The 16,617-nt window shown below is 37.8% G+C and overlaps 1 protein-coding gene across 2 annotated transcripts in view; it reads right to left on the bottom strand.

The window, feature by feature from the left end:
* XPO7 (exportin 7) overlaps positions 1 to 16,617 on the bottom strand; it is an 87,910-nt gene that overhangs the window by 32,566 nt on the left and 38,727 nt on the right. For both annotated transcript variants that reach the window (XM_068551988.1, XM_068551989.1), the window contains exons 2-4: positions 3,461 to 3,607; positions 1,110 to 1,203; positions 405 to 571 (exon numbers count right to left, since the gene is read on the bottom strand). In XM_068551988.1, coding sequence (XP_068408089.1) covers positions 405 to 571; positions 1,110 to 1,203; positions 3,461 to 3,607 — 408 coding nt within the window. The remainder of the gene's footprint in view (positions 1 to 404; positions 572 to 1,109; positions 1,204 to 3,460; positions 3,608 to 16,617) is intronic.

The following is a 16,617-nucleotide window of genomic DNA, read 5'->3' as shown; positions in this document are numbered from 1 at the left end:
ATATCCTTGCAAACCCAAAATACACACATCCCTCTGACTGAATAATTCAAAGGCTGGGAATTCACACTATAAACACACTTAACTCAAAGTATAAAAAGATATATATATACACACATGCACACTAGGATATTCACTGAAGTATTTATTTAAGTCAAGATATAGATACTAACTAAATGCCCACCTATAAGAGTTACATGAATTATGGTATTTTAAACTGGAATGGTATGTAAGCATTAGAAAGAATGAAGGTTTTGTGCTGACATCTAAACATGTAAAGCCGAGACATATTAAGAGTTAAAAAGACACAGAAGAATATATACCAAGTAATTCCACTTATAGATCAATATATAAGTAAGCATATATTGCTTCACTCATTTTTATTCCATCACATACATAAATCATACCTGTAAAAACCTTGTGACATCTGTGATTGCATTTCTGAAGACATAGTCATCCTTCTGACAGTCAAACCAGCCCAGTTTTGTGATTCTGGCATATAACTGAATAAGTGCTTGTGTCACGAAAGTAGCCAACTTTGGCCGAGTGGCAAGGTAGTTGAGCACATAGTTCCCTATAAAACAAAAGTAATCTACGTCATAGAAGGCTCTGCTAGGGAAGGGTGTACATCTTTAAATGTCTAAGGAGTAGTAAATTTAAACTATTTACCCTAAACTTCCCTAATTATTCACACTACTGAGAAATGGGACTTGGAATTTAAGATTCATAGGCTTGCCAACTCAGAATATACAACGTGTCACAATGAAGAATCTGAGGTAAGGCAGCCTTGAATCTATCCCTCGATGGTTAAATAGCATGGTCTGCACAGAATTCAAAATCCTTAACAATGTTTTTCTTAGTTATTAGTGACAGTAAAGACTGAATGAAAGAAACCTTCTGAAAACCAAAGGGATAATGCAGGCTTTATCTAGAAGCAATTATATTGGGTCCTCTTCACTTTTAAGCCCAAATTCTGGAAAGAAACTGGATTCTAGATGTTCTGTATGCTTAGCAATTTCAGAACATTATCAGACAAGCAACATAAATGTAACTATTACTAGAACATCACTAAACTAATTTCTTTAAGAGAAAAAAGACAACTCTCTACTTACGAATATCTATTCGTTGTTCCAATGGTAGAGGGTTATTTGTGCGCGATACAAGCTTTGTAAGGCATGTAGCTGCCAGTAACTGGGAGTAAGATGACTGTGAAAAGAGGGGGGAAAGGACTTAGAATTCAGTTTTATTGAGTTAGTCAGTCATAAAGTTCTTAACTTGGAGATCTGTTCTCAAATTCAAGAAAATTAATCGGCTTTGCTATACTTGATCCTCAGGATTTTAAAGGGTCACATACTAAGGAAAAATGAGCCCCACAAAGCATATGTGCTCATTAAGCTGATTTCAGTCATGAACAAAGGGCAGGATAAAGTGAATGGCTGATCAAACTGAATCTAATACAGGTATCTGTATCACTTTGAGGGGGCAGAAGTTAGAGGGGCTCTTTTCAGAAAAGAAGCTAAATCTCTTCTTTCATTTAAATCAAGAAATCTTCTCCCTCCAACAGCCTTGTTATAATGATGTTTCAAAAAGTTTCACCTCATAATATTCCTATAGTATGGCATTAGAAAGAGGGGGAAAAAAAAAAAAGACAAGAAGAAGTAGTATTAGAAGGAACCACCACATTATGCTGGGTAGTTAATCCCCAATTGTATCTTCCCATCAGCACAACTATCAATCAGCTACAGCTTTGGGGAATGTATATGCTAGTTTTAATAGTAAATTCATAACAATTATTTATGAGAAAGAAAAATTATGCCCTAAGCAATGGAATAGCATTATCATTCTCAAGTGTGGATTTTAATGAATTTTAACCTTACGGAGAATCAGAGTATTCTATCTGATCATAATGTATAAGGAGGGGCCGTGTGCAAATTCAGATTCCCCCATGTGGCTACATTATATAATGTCACGTAACAGGGACAGACTCAGAATCATCAAAATAATTTACTCAAGGGTCGAACATAATTTCCCATGAAACTATAAGTCCTTAAGACAGTAGGCTATCCATAGGCATTACATCATCCCATCGGTTATAAAAATAACTTAAGTTTATGGAAAAAATCTATAAAAGTGACTCTGACATGTGATTTTTATTCAACACCCTTGAACATGGTTTAAACTGACTAAAGCAGGTGTGTCAAATCGCTAATAATGCAAGAGAGGCTACTATAACTATAGAACATAGTGTATATCTATACACTATATTAACATGTAAATGGTTTCTGCATATAATTCCAATAAATCTGCTAAGTCACTAAGAAGTCAACAGAAATTAAAAAGGAAGAACCCACTATAATTAAGTGTTTTTAGTATTGCACCAACCCTGTTTTATTCCAGCCTGTTGACTGACAACATGAGGACTGGAGTTAACAGTGTCACAAATGACACTGTGGGGCTCCAGTGGGAGTCAAATGAGAGCTAGCTGTGCCATCTCCCACAGTACAAATCTAAGTGGATCAATCCTAGAGCCAAGGGATTGAAAAGAAATACAAAAAAATCTGAAAATAGAACAGAGCCCTACACAATCTCTGACCATGACTGTAATCTTGTAAACTTGGGAAAAGAGTTAGCTCCCTCAGCTACTAAAGGATATTATTTAGCCAACTATAATTTGTTCAGTTTACTGCATAAATTCTGTAACACTACTAACGCAAATTCAAAAATGAAGTCATCTAGAATTCTATACTCTCAACAAATTAACTGCTTTCCTCCTTTTCACATTTCCTTCTAGTCTTCAGCAGAGTGCTGGCTCCTGGTCTAGCTGGGATTCTAACTCTCTTGATGCCCTTTCATGATACACTGGTTGGATGCTTACCCTTCCTAAGACCTCCATCTTGCCAAAAATATTAACTTAATCAAATCATGTCTCATTAAAAGCATTATTGATCATTGCATGCCATTTTTAAGGTGGAAGAGGTTCTAATTACATTTTAAAACCTGTAACTTCCTGTAATTTTCATTGTCGAGGTAATTTTTTCCCCTACACTTCTAAGACAAGAAGCAGCTGTGGTACAGGGGAGGAAAAACAGAGAAGACTAGGGATCTTACAAGGTGACATGAACTTTGTGGATAAGAAATGTCAATTATATACAGCCCTGTCTTCTTTGTAAAGGATACGAAGTGGTACTTAAGTGTAAAAAACAGAAAAGGAGTCCCAGAAATTTGATTCAAGATGAAAAATTACAAGACAAAAATATACGCTCAATGAGATTTTCCCTGATGAGTCTGTAAGGCCTTTTTTGCCAACCTGGCAGGTGTGGTACATTTTAAAAGTAAAGTTAAGAAGGCAGAGGTACCTAGAAAAATCAAGGAACAGAAGTTATCCCAATCCACCCCTAAACTCAGAACCAGAATATATTTTCCTAAACCTGTTACCCTTTAGGATTTTTCAAATCTTACGTACACTTCCTCTTTCGAGGAGTAGCTGGCACTTGCTCAGGCAATCAGGGCTGTTGGTGAATTCAACCAAGGCTTTCTCTGCCTGGAGTCGAGTGGTTGTATCTGTTGTTTCATACAGCTGTTTGCACAGATTCTCTAGTTGCGCCAGGCTCTGGAAAAGATCAGTCAAAAAAGAAATCAGTCGAGCCTACTATATATACAAGGTACTGTGCTCGAAATTACTGGATAAAGATAAATAGTAATCAATGAAGAGAGACTTGCTTCTCAACTTGGAGGAGAATCTGGGTGACCTTTAATAATAACCATTTATAGCCTTCTTTATTTGATGCTTTAGAAGACAAAATGATAGAATGCCTAAAATATCTATATACTTTTTCAGTCATTCCCTTAAAGATCAATCACAAATGACATATTTTTTTCCTTGCAAATACCCATCCTAAGCTTTTCCAAAAGGTTTTCAAATAAAAATTCAGAATTTACTTGCTCCGCCATCAATTTAAAGATTATGAATACTAGAGTCATCACTGTAAAAGTAAGCACATAAACACACAATGTAAGCACCACACAGACCTTTACATACGTTTAAGCATTCTCCCTTTGCCTAGTAGTTATCAGTTTACAATTATATGTATGCACAAAGATGGCCAACCTCTATGAGAAAGCTTCCGAACACAAGTACGTACCTTCCTCCCCGGATCCCTCATGTCTAAAGTTCAGTGGACTTTCTTCTGTTGCACTTTAAACTCTTGCTTTGGATCCAAATTTAAAACACAGGGTCAAAATAAATTCAACCCTAGCATGTGCTCAGAGATAAGACATGGGAAACGCCCCTAAACAAACCCTTCTCTCCAAATCTTGAACCAGTTCCAGGGAGGCAGGAAGGAGATGGGTATGTGCTTTGGTCAAAAACCCAAAGGGATGCAAATCCACTTCCACTTAATGTGTTCAAAAGCAAAGAGGAAAGGAATGTGTAAGGGTTCATGTAACTGTCACCTTTCACTGACTGGAGAGAAGGGCAAACATCTGTTAGTTTTCAAAGGACCAGTTTGGACTTTACGAAGAAATTCTGAGCCTATTTTCTACAGCAGCGAGCAAGATCTGGTTTAAATAGTTTGAAGGATCCTACTATTAGAAAAGACAATTCTGACAAGAACAAAAATAATAATAGTAATTAGACAAACCAACCTGTGTAAATAGCCTAAAATACATTACACAGTCTGCCCAAGGCTTTTCATTATCACTTTATTTCATTATGCTGTGACTTTATAAATCACAGCTTTTCTACTAAGCAGTAAAGCCCTTAGGGCAGGATACCTATTTTATTCAGTCTGATTAATAAATTTCAAACATTAACCTAAAGAAAACAAGAAAGACAAATACTGACCCACTAAGATCATCAGTCTCACTTCAGGGAGCCCTCTAAAAACCAACCACCTCCATTCCAAAACAAAACAAACAAACCACCCTTCAAAACATCTTGGGGGGCTTCCCTGGTGGCGCAGTGGTTGAGAATCTGCCTGCCAATGCAGGGGACACGGGTTCGAGCCCTGGTCTGGGAAGATCCCACATGCCGCGGAGCAACTAGGCCCGTGAGCCACAATTACTGAGCCTGCGCGTCTGGAGCCTGTGCTCCGCAACGAGAGAGGCCGCGATAGTGAGAGGCCCGCGCACCGCGATGAAGAGTGGCCCCCGCTCGCCACAACTAGAGAAAGCCCTCGCACAGCAACGAAGAACCAACACAGTCATAAATAAATAAATAAATAAATATAAATAAAAATAAAGTAATTCCTTAAAAAAAAAAAAAATCTTGGGACTCTGATTAGGCTCCTGTTTAATCTGTTCCTCTCTGACTTCCAGAGGTCCCCCTTAATACCTTCCTCAATTCAAAAGCGCAGAGAAAACTGTACTTGCAAAGCCAGATCTCAAGTAATGAAAGTTCTATAAGCAATAGCTGATTTTTTCATATAGCATATAAATACAAGGAATAGAGAATAAGGCTAATTAACTACATTTATTCCATAAAACACATGTGAAAGTCAGTGTTACGCCTGCCAGGTACTGGCCAAACATCCAATGAATCAGTTTAATTATAAATCCCCACATTCCTAAGCAAGGGATTAAATCTCTTTCACAACGTTTTTGTTTCAACCCAGCAGGCTGGTTCCCCCCCCCCCCGCCCCGCCCCCATGAAATGACTAACTGAAAAGGGGACAAATTATTTTCAAAATAGGTAACACAGAAGACATCAATAGAAAGCTACCCTAACTGAAACTGAAAGAGCCATAAAATCTGGTATTAGGTGTCAGGAAGCAGCAGCAGCCTCCTAACCTCCACAGCTACCACACACTGCAAGCTTTCCAGTATCCTCAACAGACACTCCCTAAAGAGTCAGGCTGCTTAAGGTATAATGACTCTCCTTGAAGTCTGATCAATCAGTTCCGGTAGCTCCCCCAGTGCAACTCTTGTTTGCGTTTATTACAACAAAGTTGTTCACAAGATGATGGCTAAACATCCGTCACCGGTAGTTCCTTACTGCTAAAAACCTACATGCAGGTTATGGTGGGCTTTTTGGTTGTTGCTTTGTTTTGATTTGCTTTAATTTAGCAGACAAAAACATACTGCAGGCTAAGTCTGGTAATGAGTTCTCAGCTCAGGAAACAGGACCATTTAAAAAACAAAAGAGTAATTTGACCATTTACACAAACAGTTTGAAGAACCGTAGCTCTATTTCTTTGTTTCCAGAAGAACAAATGGGAAACAATCTTGTTTTCCCAAACAATTAGTGAAAACATCTAAAAACCAAGTCATTTTATTTGGGTTGCCTGTACTACACATCGAAGGAGAGGGGAATGAAACATTTACATTTCTGTTCTCCTGGATCCTAATGTTTCGAAAGCAAATCTAAAAGATTATTTTGAATCACCTTTTTTTGGGGACTCAGAATAAAACAATTTATCCTACAATGTTTGATTAGCCATTGAAACTAGTTATTTCACATTTAGCAGCAAACACACCACCATGTTTCCCCTTTGACGCAGTCCCTTCTTCCATTCAACCAGTTCTTAATAAGGACATCTATTACACGATGCCGGTTCAGTCACAGAAGAGCCTCCAGAGAAGAATGTCTATTTTCTATTCCTGAGGCTGCCAAATTGATAATCCACAGAGAAACGTCCATCTGGTCCCACTGGAACATAAAAGCATGTCTGGGTAAAATACTTAACAAAACTGGAAAGTGATCTTCAACTAGCAAAGCACTACTTTAGTACAAGAAACTCAAGACAGTCAAACCTCCAAACCTAAACCACCTGGATTTCACTAATAGTTACAATGAAGGTGTTAAATGAATATACCTTCCTTAATATTTAGCAACAACGTTATTTTATACAGTTTTTTTAAGCCTGGATAGAGAAAATGTAGCTCAATTATTCTCATTTCAATATAAGGTGCAACCAGTTGAGACTACAGACCTCAGAATTTAATGATTTATCTGAAGAGTTGCCTGTACGTTACAGGAAAATGAAGACTTTGTTTCTGCATTAGATGTTATACTACACCAAAAAGCAGAATACCTTGGAATTTATTTTAATTTGTCACATATTGCTTTAAAAAGCCCGACAGTATATACTTTTAGCCTCACTGCTTGGAAAAAAAAAAAAATCCACTTGGAGATTCCAATCAGACACCAGGATACTCGCTTTTAGGAAGGATCTGACGACATTCCCAATAATGCTGAGTAGTGAACTAGAAAACAAGCATAACCCTTGGATGACTAGGTTCTCTACAAAGTACATCCTTGATCTGACAGCCACCCAAACCACCTGAAATGATCAGAAGCACCACCCTATTACAAAGTGAAAAGTACAGGTTCAATCCAGAGAAGTTCTCACGAAGACTATATAGTCAGAATTATCAATTTGGTAGCTGAATTTTCATGATTAGGATGCCTGAAATATAAAAAGAATTGCTGAAAAATCAAGCCACTTTCAACCTGTTCATAAACTCTATTAATTTAGATCTTCCTCAGTTGGAATTTTTCTGTGTATTAGGAAAAAACTGTGTTGGGTAAATTAAAAGATGCATACTGAACCTGCCAGAAAATGAACGATTTAAGAGGTGTATAAGTAAGGCTAATAAAATTGATATACTAATTACATTTTATTTTTTATCTATTCAATAAGGCATTCCTATTGTCAATAATGAATATCCAATTATCATAGATAATGTTTTTTAAAACTCTTAAAAATCCAGTAACAACAACTATTGTTAGGTTAAAAAAGCAAGTGGCGGGACTTCCCTGGTGGCGTAGTGGTTAGGCATCCGCCTGTCAATGCAGGGGACACGGGTTCGAGCCCTGGTCCAGGAAGATCCCACGTGCCGCGGAGCAGCAAAGCCCGTGCGCCACAACTACCGAGCCTGCGCTCGAGAGCCCGCGAGCCACAACTACTGAGCCCACGTGCCACAACTCCTGAAGCCTGCACGCCTAGAGCCCATGCTCCGCAACAAGAGAAGCCACAGCAATGAGAAGCCCGCGCACCGCAATGAAGAGTAGCCCCCGCTCACCGCAACTAGAGAAAGCCCACGTGCAGCAATGAAGACCCAACACAGCCAAAAATAAATTAAAAATAAATAAATAAATTTATATATATAAAAAAGCAAGTAGCAGAGAAAGACAAATATCATATGATATCGCTTATATGTGGAATCTAAAAAAATGGTACAAATTAACTTATTTACAAACCAGAAATACAGTCACAGATGTAAAAAACAAACTTATGGTTACCAGGGGGGAAAGGAGAGGGGATAAAAGTGAGAGACTGGGATCGACATATACACACTATTATATATAAAATAGATAACTAATAAGGACCTACTATATAGCACAGGGAACTCTACTCAATACTCTGTAATGACTGATATGGGAAAAGAATCTAAAAAAGAGTGGATATATGTATATGTATAACTGATTCACTTTGCTGTACAGCAGAAACTAACACAACAGTGTAAATCAACTATACTCAAATTAAAAAAAAAAAAAACAAGTGGCAAAACAGTATGTAGAGTGTATTATTTGTGATATATGTCAGCAAATTCATAAAGGAAAATCTGGATGAAAACACAGCAACAATTATCTCTGGGAAGTGAGGTTATGGGAGACTTTTAATTTCTGTTATGTATTTCCATAACTTTAAAATTTTTGACCACAACCAGATATTACTTGTAAGCAGAAAAAAACCCCAACAGTGATACAGATAAATATTTTTTAAAAGGAAAAATTTAAGCTACCTTTTTTTTCTAAATTAACTCCTCTAATTAGTAACATATACTAATTAACAGCTGATTGTTTCCAATCAGAATTCATAAAACAAATCCATGAAACGAAAAAGGCAATATATTCTAATGGCTGAAGTTTTAAAAAGTTATGTCTGTGTTTATTACTACTTTTATTTTGTTCTTTCTTACTAAATGCTGAAAGTTTAAATGGCCTGAAAAGAACACTCCACGCAAGGTTTCCTCTTGTTTATAAAAGTTATCTAGAAGGCAATCTTGTGGGCCAGAGCCATTTTAGTTTTATATATATATCAGCAGATCTCTAAGATGTTAACAACTGCAGTGGAGTCAATGGGGGGGGGATATTCTCATTTTTTGAATGAGAATATTTATATAGGCAGACTATTTATTTTTAAAAAGTTAAAAAAAAAAGTTTACAAAGCCAGTGCAAAAGACTTGAATCTGTACTTTACAAGAGAATATCCAAAGGGCCAATAAGCAAGTGAAAGGTGCTCAGCTCGATAATCATCAGGAAATGTAAATCCAAACTGCAAGGAGATATCCATTAGAATGACTAAAATGAAAAGGCCAACATCAAGCGCTGGTTAGGATGCTGGAACTGTCACACAGTGCTAGTGGAGTCGGAATTGGTTCAAACACACTGGAAAACTGGCAGGATCTATTAAAGCTAAACATATAAATATCCTATGACCCAGCTATTCCACTCCTATGTATATACCCAACAGAGATATGTGCTAAGTTCACCAAAACACTTGTATAGGAATGTTCACGGCAGCACTAAATGTAATAGTTCCCAAATGTGAAAGCCAAATGTCCATCAATAGTAATATGGATAAATGTGTCATTCCTTAATTTGGGTGCTGATTACACAGGCACATCCATTTTGAGAAAATTCATTGAGTTGTACATTTATAATTTGTGTATTTGTCTGTAAGTATGTTATACTTCAATAAGTTTTAAAAAAAGATGGAAGAATGACACAGTTCTCCCCAAATTCTTCAGGTATTTACTCTCATCTATTTCTTTCTGATACTAATGGAAAAGAAGTTCATCAATAACTGACAATTGCACATTAGGTTTAGAATGCTTTAGTTTTACACCAATTCCTGCTTTTAGAACTGTAACTCCCATTATTTGCTCAGGAAATAAATAAGGTAAGATTTTTGGATGCATGTGGGGACATTCTATTTCTGAGGGTACTAAGAGGGTGAGTAAAGCTTTTTGGCTGCAGATGCTGTGTAATGTCTACTGTCGTAAAACAAGATAAAATACGTATTTTCAGCAGGTGATAATGCAGTGCCAGAGCCTTGCGTGCATTAGATAAGGACAGCAAGTCTGCTAACATATGAGACTGCAAAATTCTACACTTAACTTCAAAACATGTATCAATCCTAACTTGTAATAAACACATATGATGTTTGCACTGTGGGTAACACACAGCCAAAACACATGTAAACAAGTTATTTCATGAGGTAAACAGCCAGACTAACTGTGCCTGGCTTATTGACTTATAAATTTAACTCAAGAGCTTTCATTTAACATGTCACTAGAACCCAGTTTTGGTTCCTTCTCATAGTCACTAATGGTGCAGAGAAATGAAAGCTGCAGTATAAGCTGAATCCTCTAAAGTACAGGTTTCAAACTGGTAGCCTCAAACTGGCCCACAGACGTTTTTGTTTTTCGTCTTACAGTGTGGTTTTAAAGTCTGACATAGTTGCCAATATTTCATAATGATATCCGGTTTTCTAGCTTCCCATGAAAAATTAGAAGATCTGATTACACTGGACCTGCATTTTCAAGTGCCACTAATCAAATGACAGTAAGAGCACAGTGCTTCCTAGGGGGCAGGCTCTCTCTAGTTGACTCAGTTCCTAAGCGTCTGGCCCCCGTAGACAGCGGAGTTTTCTCCACCTGCTGTAATGCGGTTTTGTCTCGCATCAGTGGTTCACTCCCGGATGTCAAAGTTAAAAAGTAGTGAGCATATCGTATTACAATAGATTTTGACTTAACTTTGGGTACTAACTCTTTGTCAAACTTGGTTAAAACAATCTTTTGAGTACACGGGGCTACATAAAGCTTAGGCAGAGAAAACAATTAGATTGAGAGTTAAGCAATTTGGATACTGGTCTTAGTAACTAACGGTGTGACTTTGGGCAAGTTTATTTCCTGGAGCTTCAGTTTTCTCATGGGTAAAGTAAGTGGATTTTATTATGTTATTTAACAGAGATACTACCGGTTCTAAATTCTATACTTTTTAATTATACAAATGAATCAGATTTAAAAGTAAGCAAATATTAAAATTAAAAAGATCATGAAAACAATCAGGCAAATTTTTTTAAAAGAGAGAATTCAACAAAAAATAAATCAGGTGAACACTCCCACACATCCCTCTAACTCACAAACTCCCGTGACCTAGCAGCAGAAACAAGGATCCTTTTGGAGTGGAGGTTCAGTACAATCTGAGTTAAGACCTCAGATGTCAGGCAAATCCCCACTCCCCTATTTACTAGCTGTGGAAGTGTGAATAAGTTACTCAAATCCTTCAAACTAGTTTTCATTTCTTTTAAGTAGAAATAATATCTATTTCACAAGTCAATGTAAAAGTCAATGAGGTAATGTATGTAAACTTAATTACTGAGTTTATTACTTGCTCATATGGCATACACTGTCTACTAACAACTGGAGAACAACAGCTTTTTTAAGCACGTGCATAAACGCATATAAAATCTGCAGTTTCTTCTAGAGGGGTTATAAATGCCTTTCCCTGCAGGGCTAGGGGACAGGATATACAATTGACCCTTACTGTTTATGGGTCCCCTATTTGCAAATTTACCTACCTGCTAAAATTTATTTGTAATCCCCAAATCAAAACTCTCAGCAATTGTGCAGTGATTTGTGGACACGCACAGAATGGTGAAAATTTTGAGTGGCCAGACACACATGTTCCCAGCTGAGGTGGAACAAGGCAATGCTTTGTGTTCTTGCTTCAGCTCTCATACTGTAAACAGTGAGAGTATAAGCGTCCTTTTTGTAGTTTATTTAATGCCACGTTTTTTTGCAGTCTTGTGCTTTTTGTTGCCGATTTTGCCATTTAAAATGGCCCCAAGCACAGTGCTGCAGTGCTGTCCAGTGCTCCTAAGCTCAAGAAGGCTGTGTGAAAAAACGTGTTAGATAAGCTTCATTCAGGTGTGTTAAAAAGGTGTCTGTAAATAGAAATACAAATAAAACAAGGTTATAGGTTGCCTGATGAAAATGTGACTGGAGGTTGGCAGGAACTTAACCCTATATATCCTACAGGAGAAAGGGTTCAGTATTTGCTAATTCAGTGTTCTCAGCGACTTTATAGAACAAACTACCATAAATAATGAGGATCAGTTGTATTTCCACCCATTTCCAGTACTGGGTGGTATTCAGTACAAATTTCCCCATAGAAACAGAACTATATTACCATTGTTATAGGCATTTGTTCGAAGAGAGGTATTTATTAACTTACGTAACTGTAACCCTCAAACTCTTGCAGATGACTCAAATGTTTGTTTAAATGGCCATTTATACTATTTAGGTACTGTGATTTTAGTAAATGAGCACTAACACACACACTGCATGGAAAGGATAAGAGCATGCCTCAGTGTTTGACACACAGTAGAAGTTTCATAAAAATGTCTTGCATAAGCTCTTAAAAAGCTTCTAAAGGGGTCTGGATTAAAATGGCAGACTGACAACATATCTAATCTTGTTCCTTTCCCAAACCCAACTAAAACAACACTAAAGGGATTAAAAAAAATCATAATCCCACAAGGATTATGGCAGGAGGCAGGACAACAGCTGCAAAATTTTGGAATATAGAAAAATCAGCAGTAACTGGCTTCACCGACTCAAGAAAGCCAAATATCTTGCCAGCGGTGAAAACAACCTGAAAGCCAACCTGGTTTACACTCCATGCTCAGATGTTAAGGTGAAGTGGGGTGGCCAAAGCAAGGAAGAACAGGGTAGAAGTATTTTTGAGAAGTTAAGATTCCCAGATACCTTCCCTTACTCGATGTCTCTGAATGACTGCCCCTCTTCCTCTGGCCTGGGGGACACCAAGCCAGTCGAAAGCACCTTCGAGGACATGGGCACCGGACAGTTTACAGGTCGATTAAGCAGCCACATACACATCAAATGCCGCTGAGCCTTCCCTTACTGGGCTCCTTCCACCCAGAAATGCCTGTGTCCAAATTGTACTCCCCAGGCAGGAGTTTGGAAAATCTTCCCCTGAGAATCTCATTAGTCACAAGGGAAATACCTAAAGATGCACTGATCTGGGGTTACCCAACAAATGACACAACTGGATTACCCTACTGTGATGCCTCAAGCAGACAGGCCTCACTTCCACACCTAGAGCTTCCAGTCAGCTTTGCAGTCTCTCAATCTTGATTATGAGGAAATAATCAAGGATTACCAAAAATCTGAAGAGAGCCTTTAACATGGAAGATAGTGTTAAAAAACAAAACAGGCCTAAAATGGAATTGTTTATGGTTGGTCAAAAAAAGAGACTAAATTACAGTTTCGGCTCTCCCAGAAATGGAATCTTAAACCAGTCAATCAGGAATTGCCTGATTAGCACTAGTTAGGTAACCTGCCTGATAGACCCCTGCCATCCCCTAAAGGAAAGCAACCTTGTTCCCACTCCTTTCCCACCTAAAGTCTTTTATTTTCTACAGCTCCTCGGACCTTTCTATGTGCTAGATTGGATGCTGCCTGACTGGAATCGATTTTTGCTCAAATAAGCTCTAAGAAATTTTAACATGCCTCAGTTTCTCTTTTAACAATAGCAATCAAAACAAACACATAAAAAGCAACCTGGAACAAACAGAAACCATGCAGGGAGAAGGAAACTTGAAAAAACGAAAAAAGATACAGGGAGTAAAAAAGACAAAAATATTATTAAGCTCACCCAAGAGATAAAACATACTCCAACTGTGGAATAAGAACAGGGGTGCTCTAAAAAAGAAATGTTCAAGGAACATAAAAAAGAGATCTTAGAAATTAATAATATAATAGCAGAGACAAAATATTCCATCAGAGGGTTGGAAAATAAAGGTAAAGCCTCTCAGAAAACAGAGCAAAAGAACTGAGATGGAAAATAAGAAGAGCAAAGATAAAAATCAGAGGCCAGGTTCCGGAGGTCCAACATCTAATTAACCGGAGTTCCAGAGAGAGAGAACAGAGAATAGAGAAGGAGAGGAAAATATCAACAAAATAATTCAAGGAAACTTCCTAGAGCTGAAGAACATCAGTTGCCAGAAGGAAAGTGTCTACCAAAGCCCAGCATAATAAATGAAAATCAAGCCATACCCAAGGCACATTGCTGTGAAATCTGAGAAACCTGAGGACAAAAAGAAGATTCTATAAGCTGCCCAGGCGGGTGGGGAGATGGGTGATGGGAACAAAGACCAAAACCAAAACCCAAGCCAGGTAAACACATAAATGATCATGAATCAGATGGCTCTGGGCATCACAAAAGCAACACTCAGCAACAAGCCAACAGAACAATGTCTGCAAGATTCTGAAGGGAAATGATCAACACAGAATGTTTACCTAGTTAAACAAGTAATCAAGTGGGAGGGCAGAACAAAGCTATTTCAGGCACATAAGGCCACGAGAATTTATCACCCATGCTTCTATTAAAGAATGTGCATCACACCAAAATAAGAGTAATACCATAAAAATGTATAAGCATGGAGTGCAGCAAATAGGAACTCCAACACCGGAAAGTGATATCGAGGGAATTCTGGGAGGATGGTGAAGGGAGATACTAGGATGACAACTGAGCTACCCATGGAGAGCAACGAGGCCTTAATCAAGCAAAGTGACTAAAGGGACAAGTCATGCTGAGGAAGTCATCACCAAAATCCCTGCTGCCATCGAGGACAGAATTCTCATGTGAAGACGATTTCACCTAAATCCATGTTGAAGTTTAGCTCACAGAAAAGCCCTTAACTGACAAAGTAAGCATTCTCCATTAAACTTTGGAAAGTTTTTTTATAGAGCTATGAAATCATTTTAAACTAACATTCCAAGGACAAAGGCAGTTGTGCAACATAAAAGATAGCTTTGAAATGAATACTGCACAGTATGGTTATACTTACAGCATTTAAAAGCTGTAATAGACTTCAGGCATAAAAATTTTGCATCCTATGATTTATAAATGGAGTTCCAGTAAGAAAAAAAAAAAAAAGAACATACTTGGTTTTTGCCACCTTCACTTCCTTTATAAAAAAGGTTGTTTGTCTCTCAAATGCCTTTTATGGAACTTGATTTTGCCATGCTGACAGTACTAAAAGACCAAAACAATGTACTTTGCTATGAAAATGGCTGAGTAAGAGAGTAGATTATGACGGCCAAGTAGATCACCTCAGGAAAGGAAGCCAACACCCAGCCATGTGGGAACCCAAATTTGCAGTTTGAAACAATCATACTTGTAAATAAACTTTTCTGCTACATAATCATTTCCCTAAAACCTCATTTTTAAAAGCAGGTCTATGCAGGGAGAAAAATCCTATATTAGTTCAATACTCTTGTTAAGAGTGTTAAATCACATCTCTAACAATTTAAATTAGAATGACACTGTCTACTGATAATATATTTTTCCTTACAAATTTAGTAATTTTTTTTTCTTTACCACATAGCAAGTATGGTCAAACAAGTGACTTCTAAAGGTCAGAAAGTGATGGCTTATTGGTTAAGTATTAAAGGGACCAAAATGGGAGAGTTGTATAGTCTTTCACTTCATTTAGTCCTGGTTTCCAAGAGCTATTTGTTTTTGAGTTCTTTACCATTTAAGCTACACTGTAGAGGGATACTGTTGGGTCAGTGTGCATTTATTATTTCAATTTTATGTTCTTAATATCAATACGGTACAAGATCCAAACTTTAGAGTACTGGGGATATTTTATGCAGAATCATATTAAAATATTAGAAGTGCCATTAAATACATAGAATAGAGCAAAGAAAGTGATCAGGCACACAACCATCAATTATCTGATGCCCCCAATCATCAAGCTTCATGACTATGTTTTCCAATCACTAAATAAAAAGAATTTCAGGTTCAAGCACTACACTTGTTTTATTAATAGCACAGCCAAATAAATGCAACTGGCTGGGAGAGTATTCAAACAACTTCAGGAATCTTAGGGTTTCCCCCATTCTTTTTTTTTTTAAATTTATTTCTGCTGCGTTGGGTCTTTGTTGCTGCGCATGGGCTTTCTCTAGTTGTGGTGAGTGGGGGCTACTTTTCATTGTGGTGTGCGGGCTTCTCATTGTGGTGGCTTCTCTTGTTGCAGAGCACAGGCTCTAGGCGTGAGGGTTTCAGTAGTTGCAGCAGGCGGGCTCAGTAGTTGTGGCTCACGGGCTCTAGAGCACAGGCTCAGTAGCTGTGGTGCATGGGCTTAGCTGCTCTGCAGCATGTGGGATCTTCCCGGACCAGGGCTCGAACCCGTGTCCCCTGCATTGGCAGGCGGATTCTCAACCACTGCACCACCAGGGAAGTCCCTCCCCACTTCTTTTAATGTTACTAGTTCTTTCAGTTTCCATGGCTGATAGGAATTGCAGTTACAAACAGAATCTAATTTGCTTAAGAGAATGAAAAGACCAGCCAGACTGGTAAACAATCTTTGCAAAACATATATCTGAGAAAAGACTGGTATCCAAAATATACAAAGAACTGTTAAAACTCTACAGTAACAACCCAATTAAAAATCTGGCAAAGGATCTGAACAGACACCTCACCAAAGTAGATGGCAAATAGGCATATGAAAAGATGCTTAACATTGTACATTATCAGGGAAATGCAAATTAAAACAACAGTGAGATACTACAACACATCTA

This window comes from Eschrichtius robustus, chromosome 10 (assembly GCF_028021215.1).
Source record: "Eschrichtius robustus isolate mEscRob2 chromosome 10, mEscRob2.pri, whole genome shotgun sequence".
Taxonomy (NCBI): domain Eukaryota; kingdom Metazoa; phylum Chordata; class Mammalia; order Artiodactyla; family Eschrichtiidae; genus Eschrichtius; species Eschrichtius robustus.
This window is presented reverse-complemented; position numbering and strand designations above follow the sequence as displayed.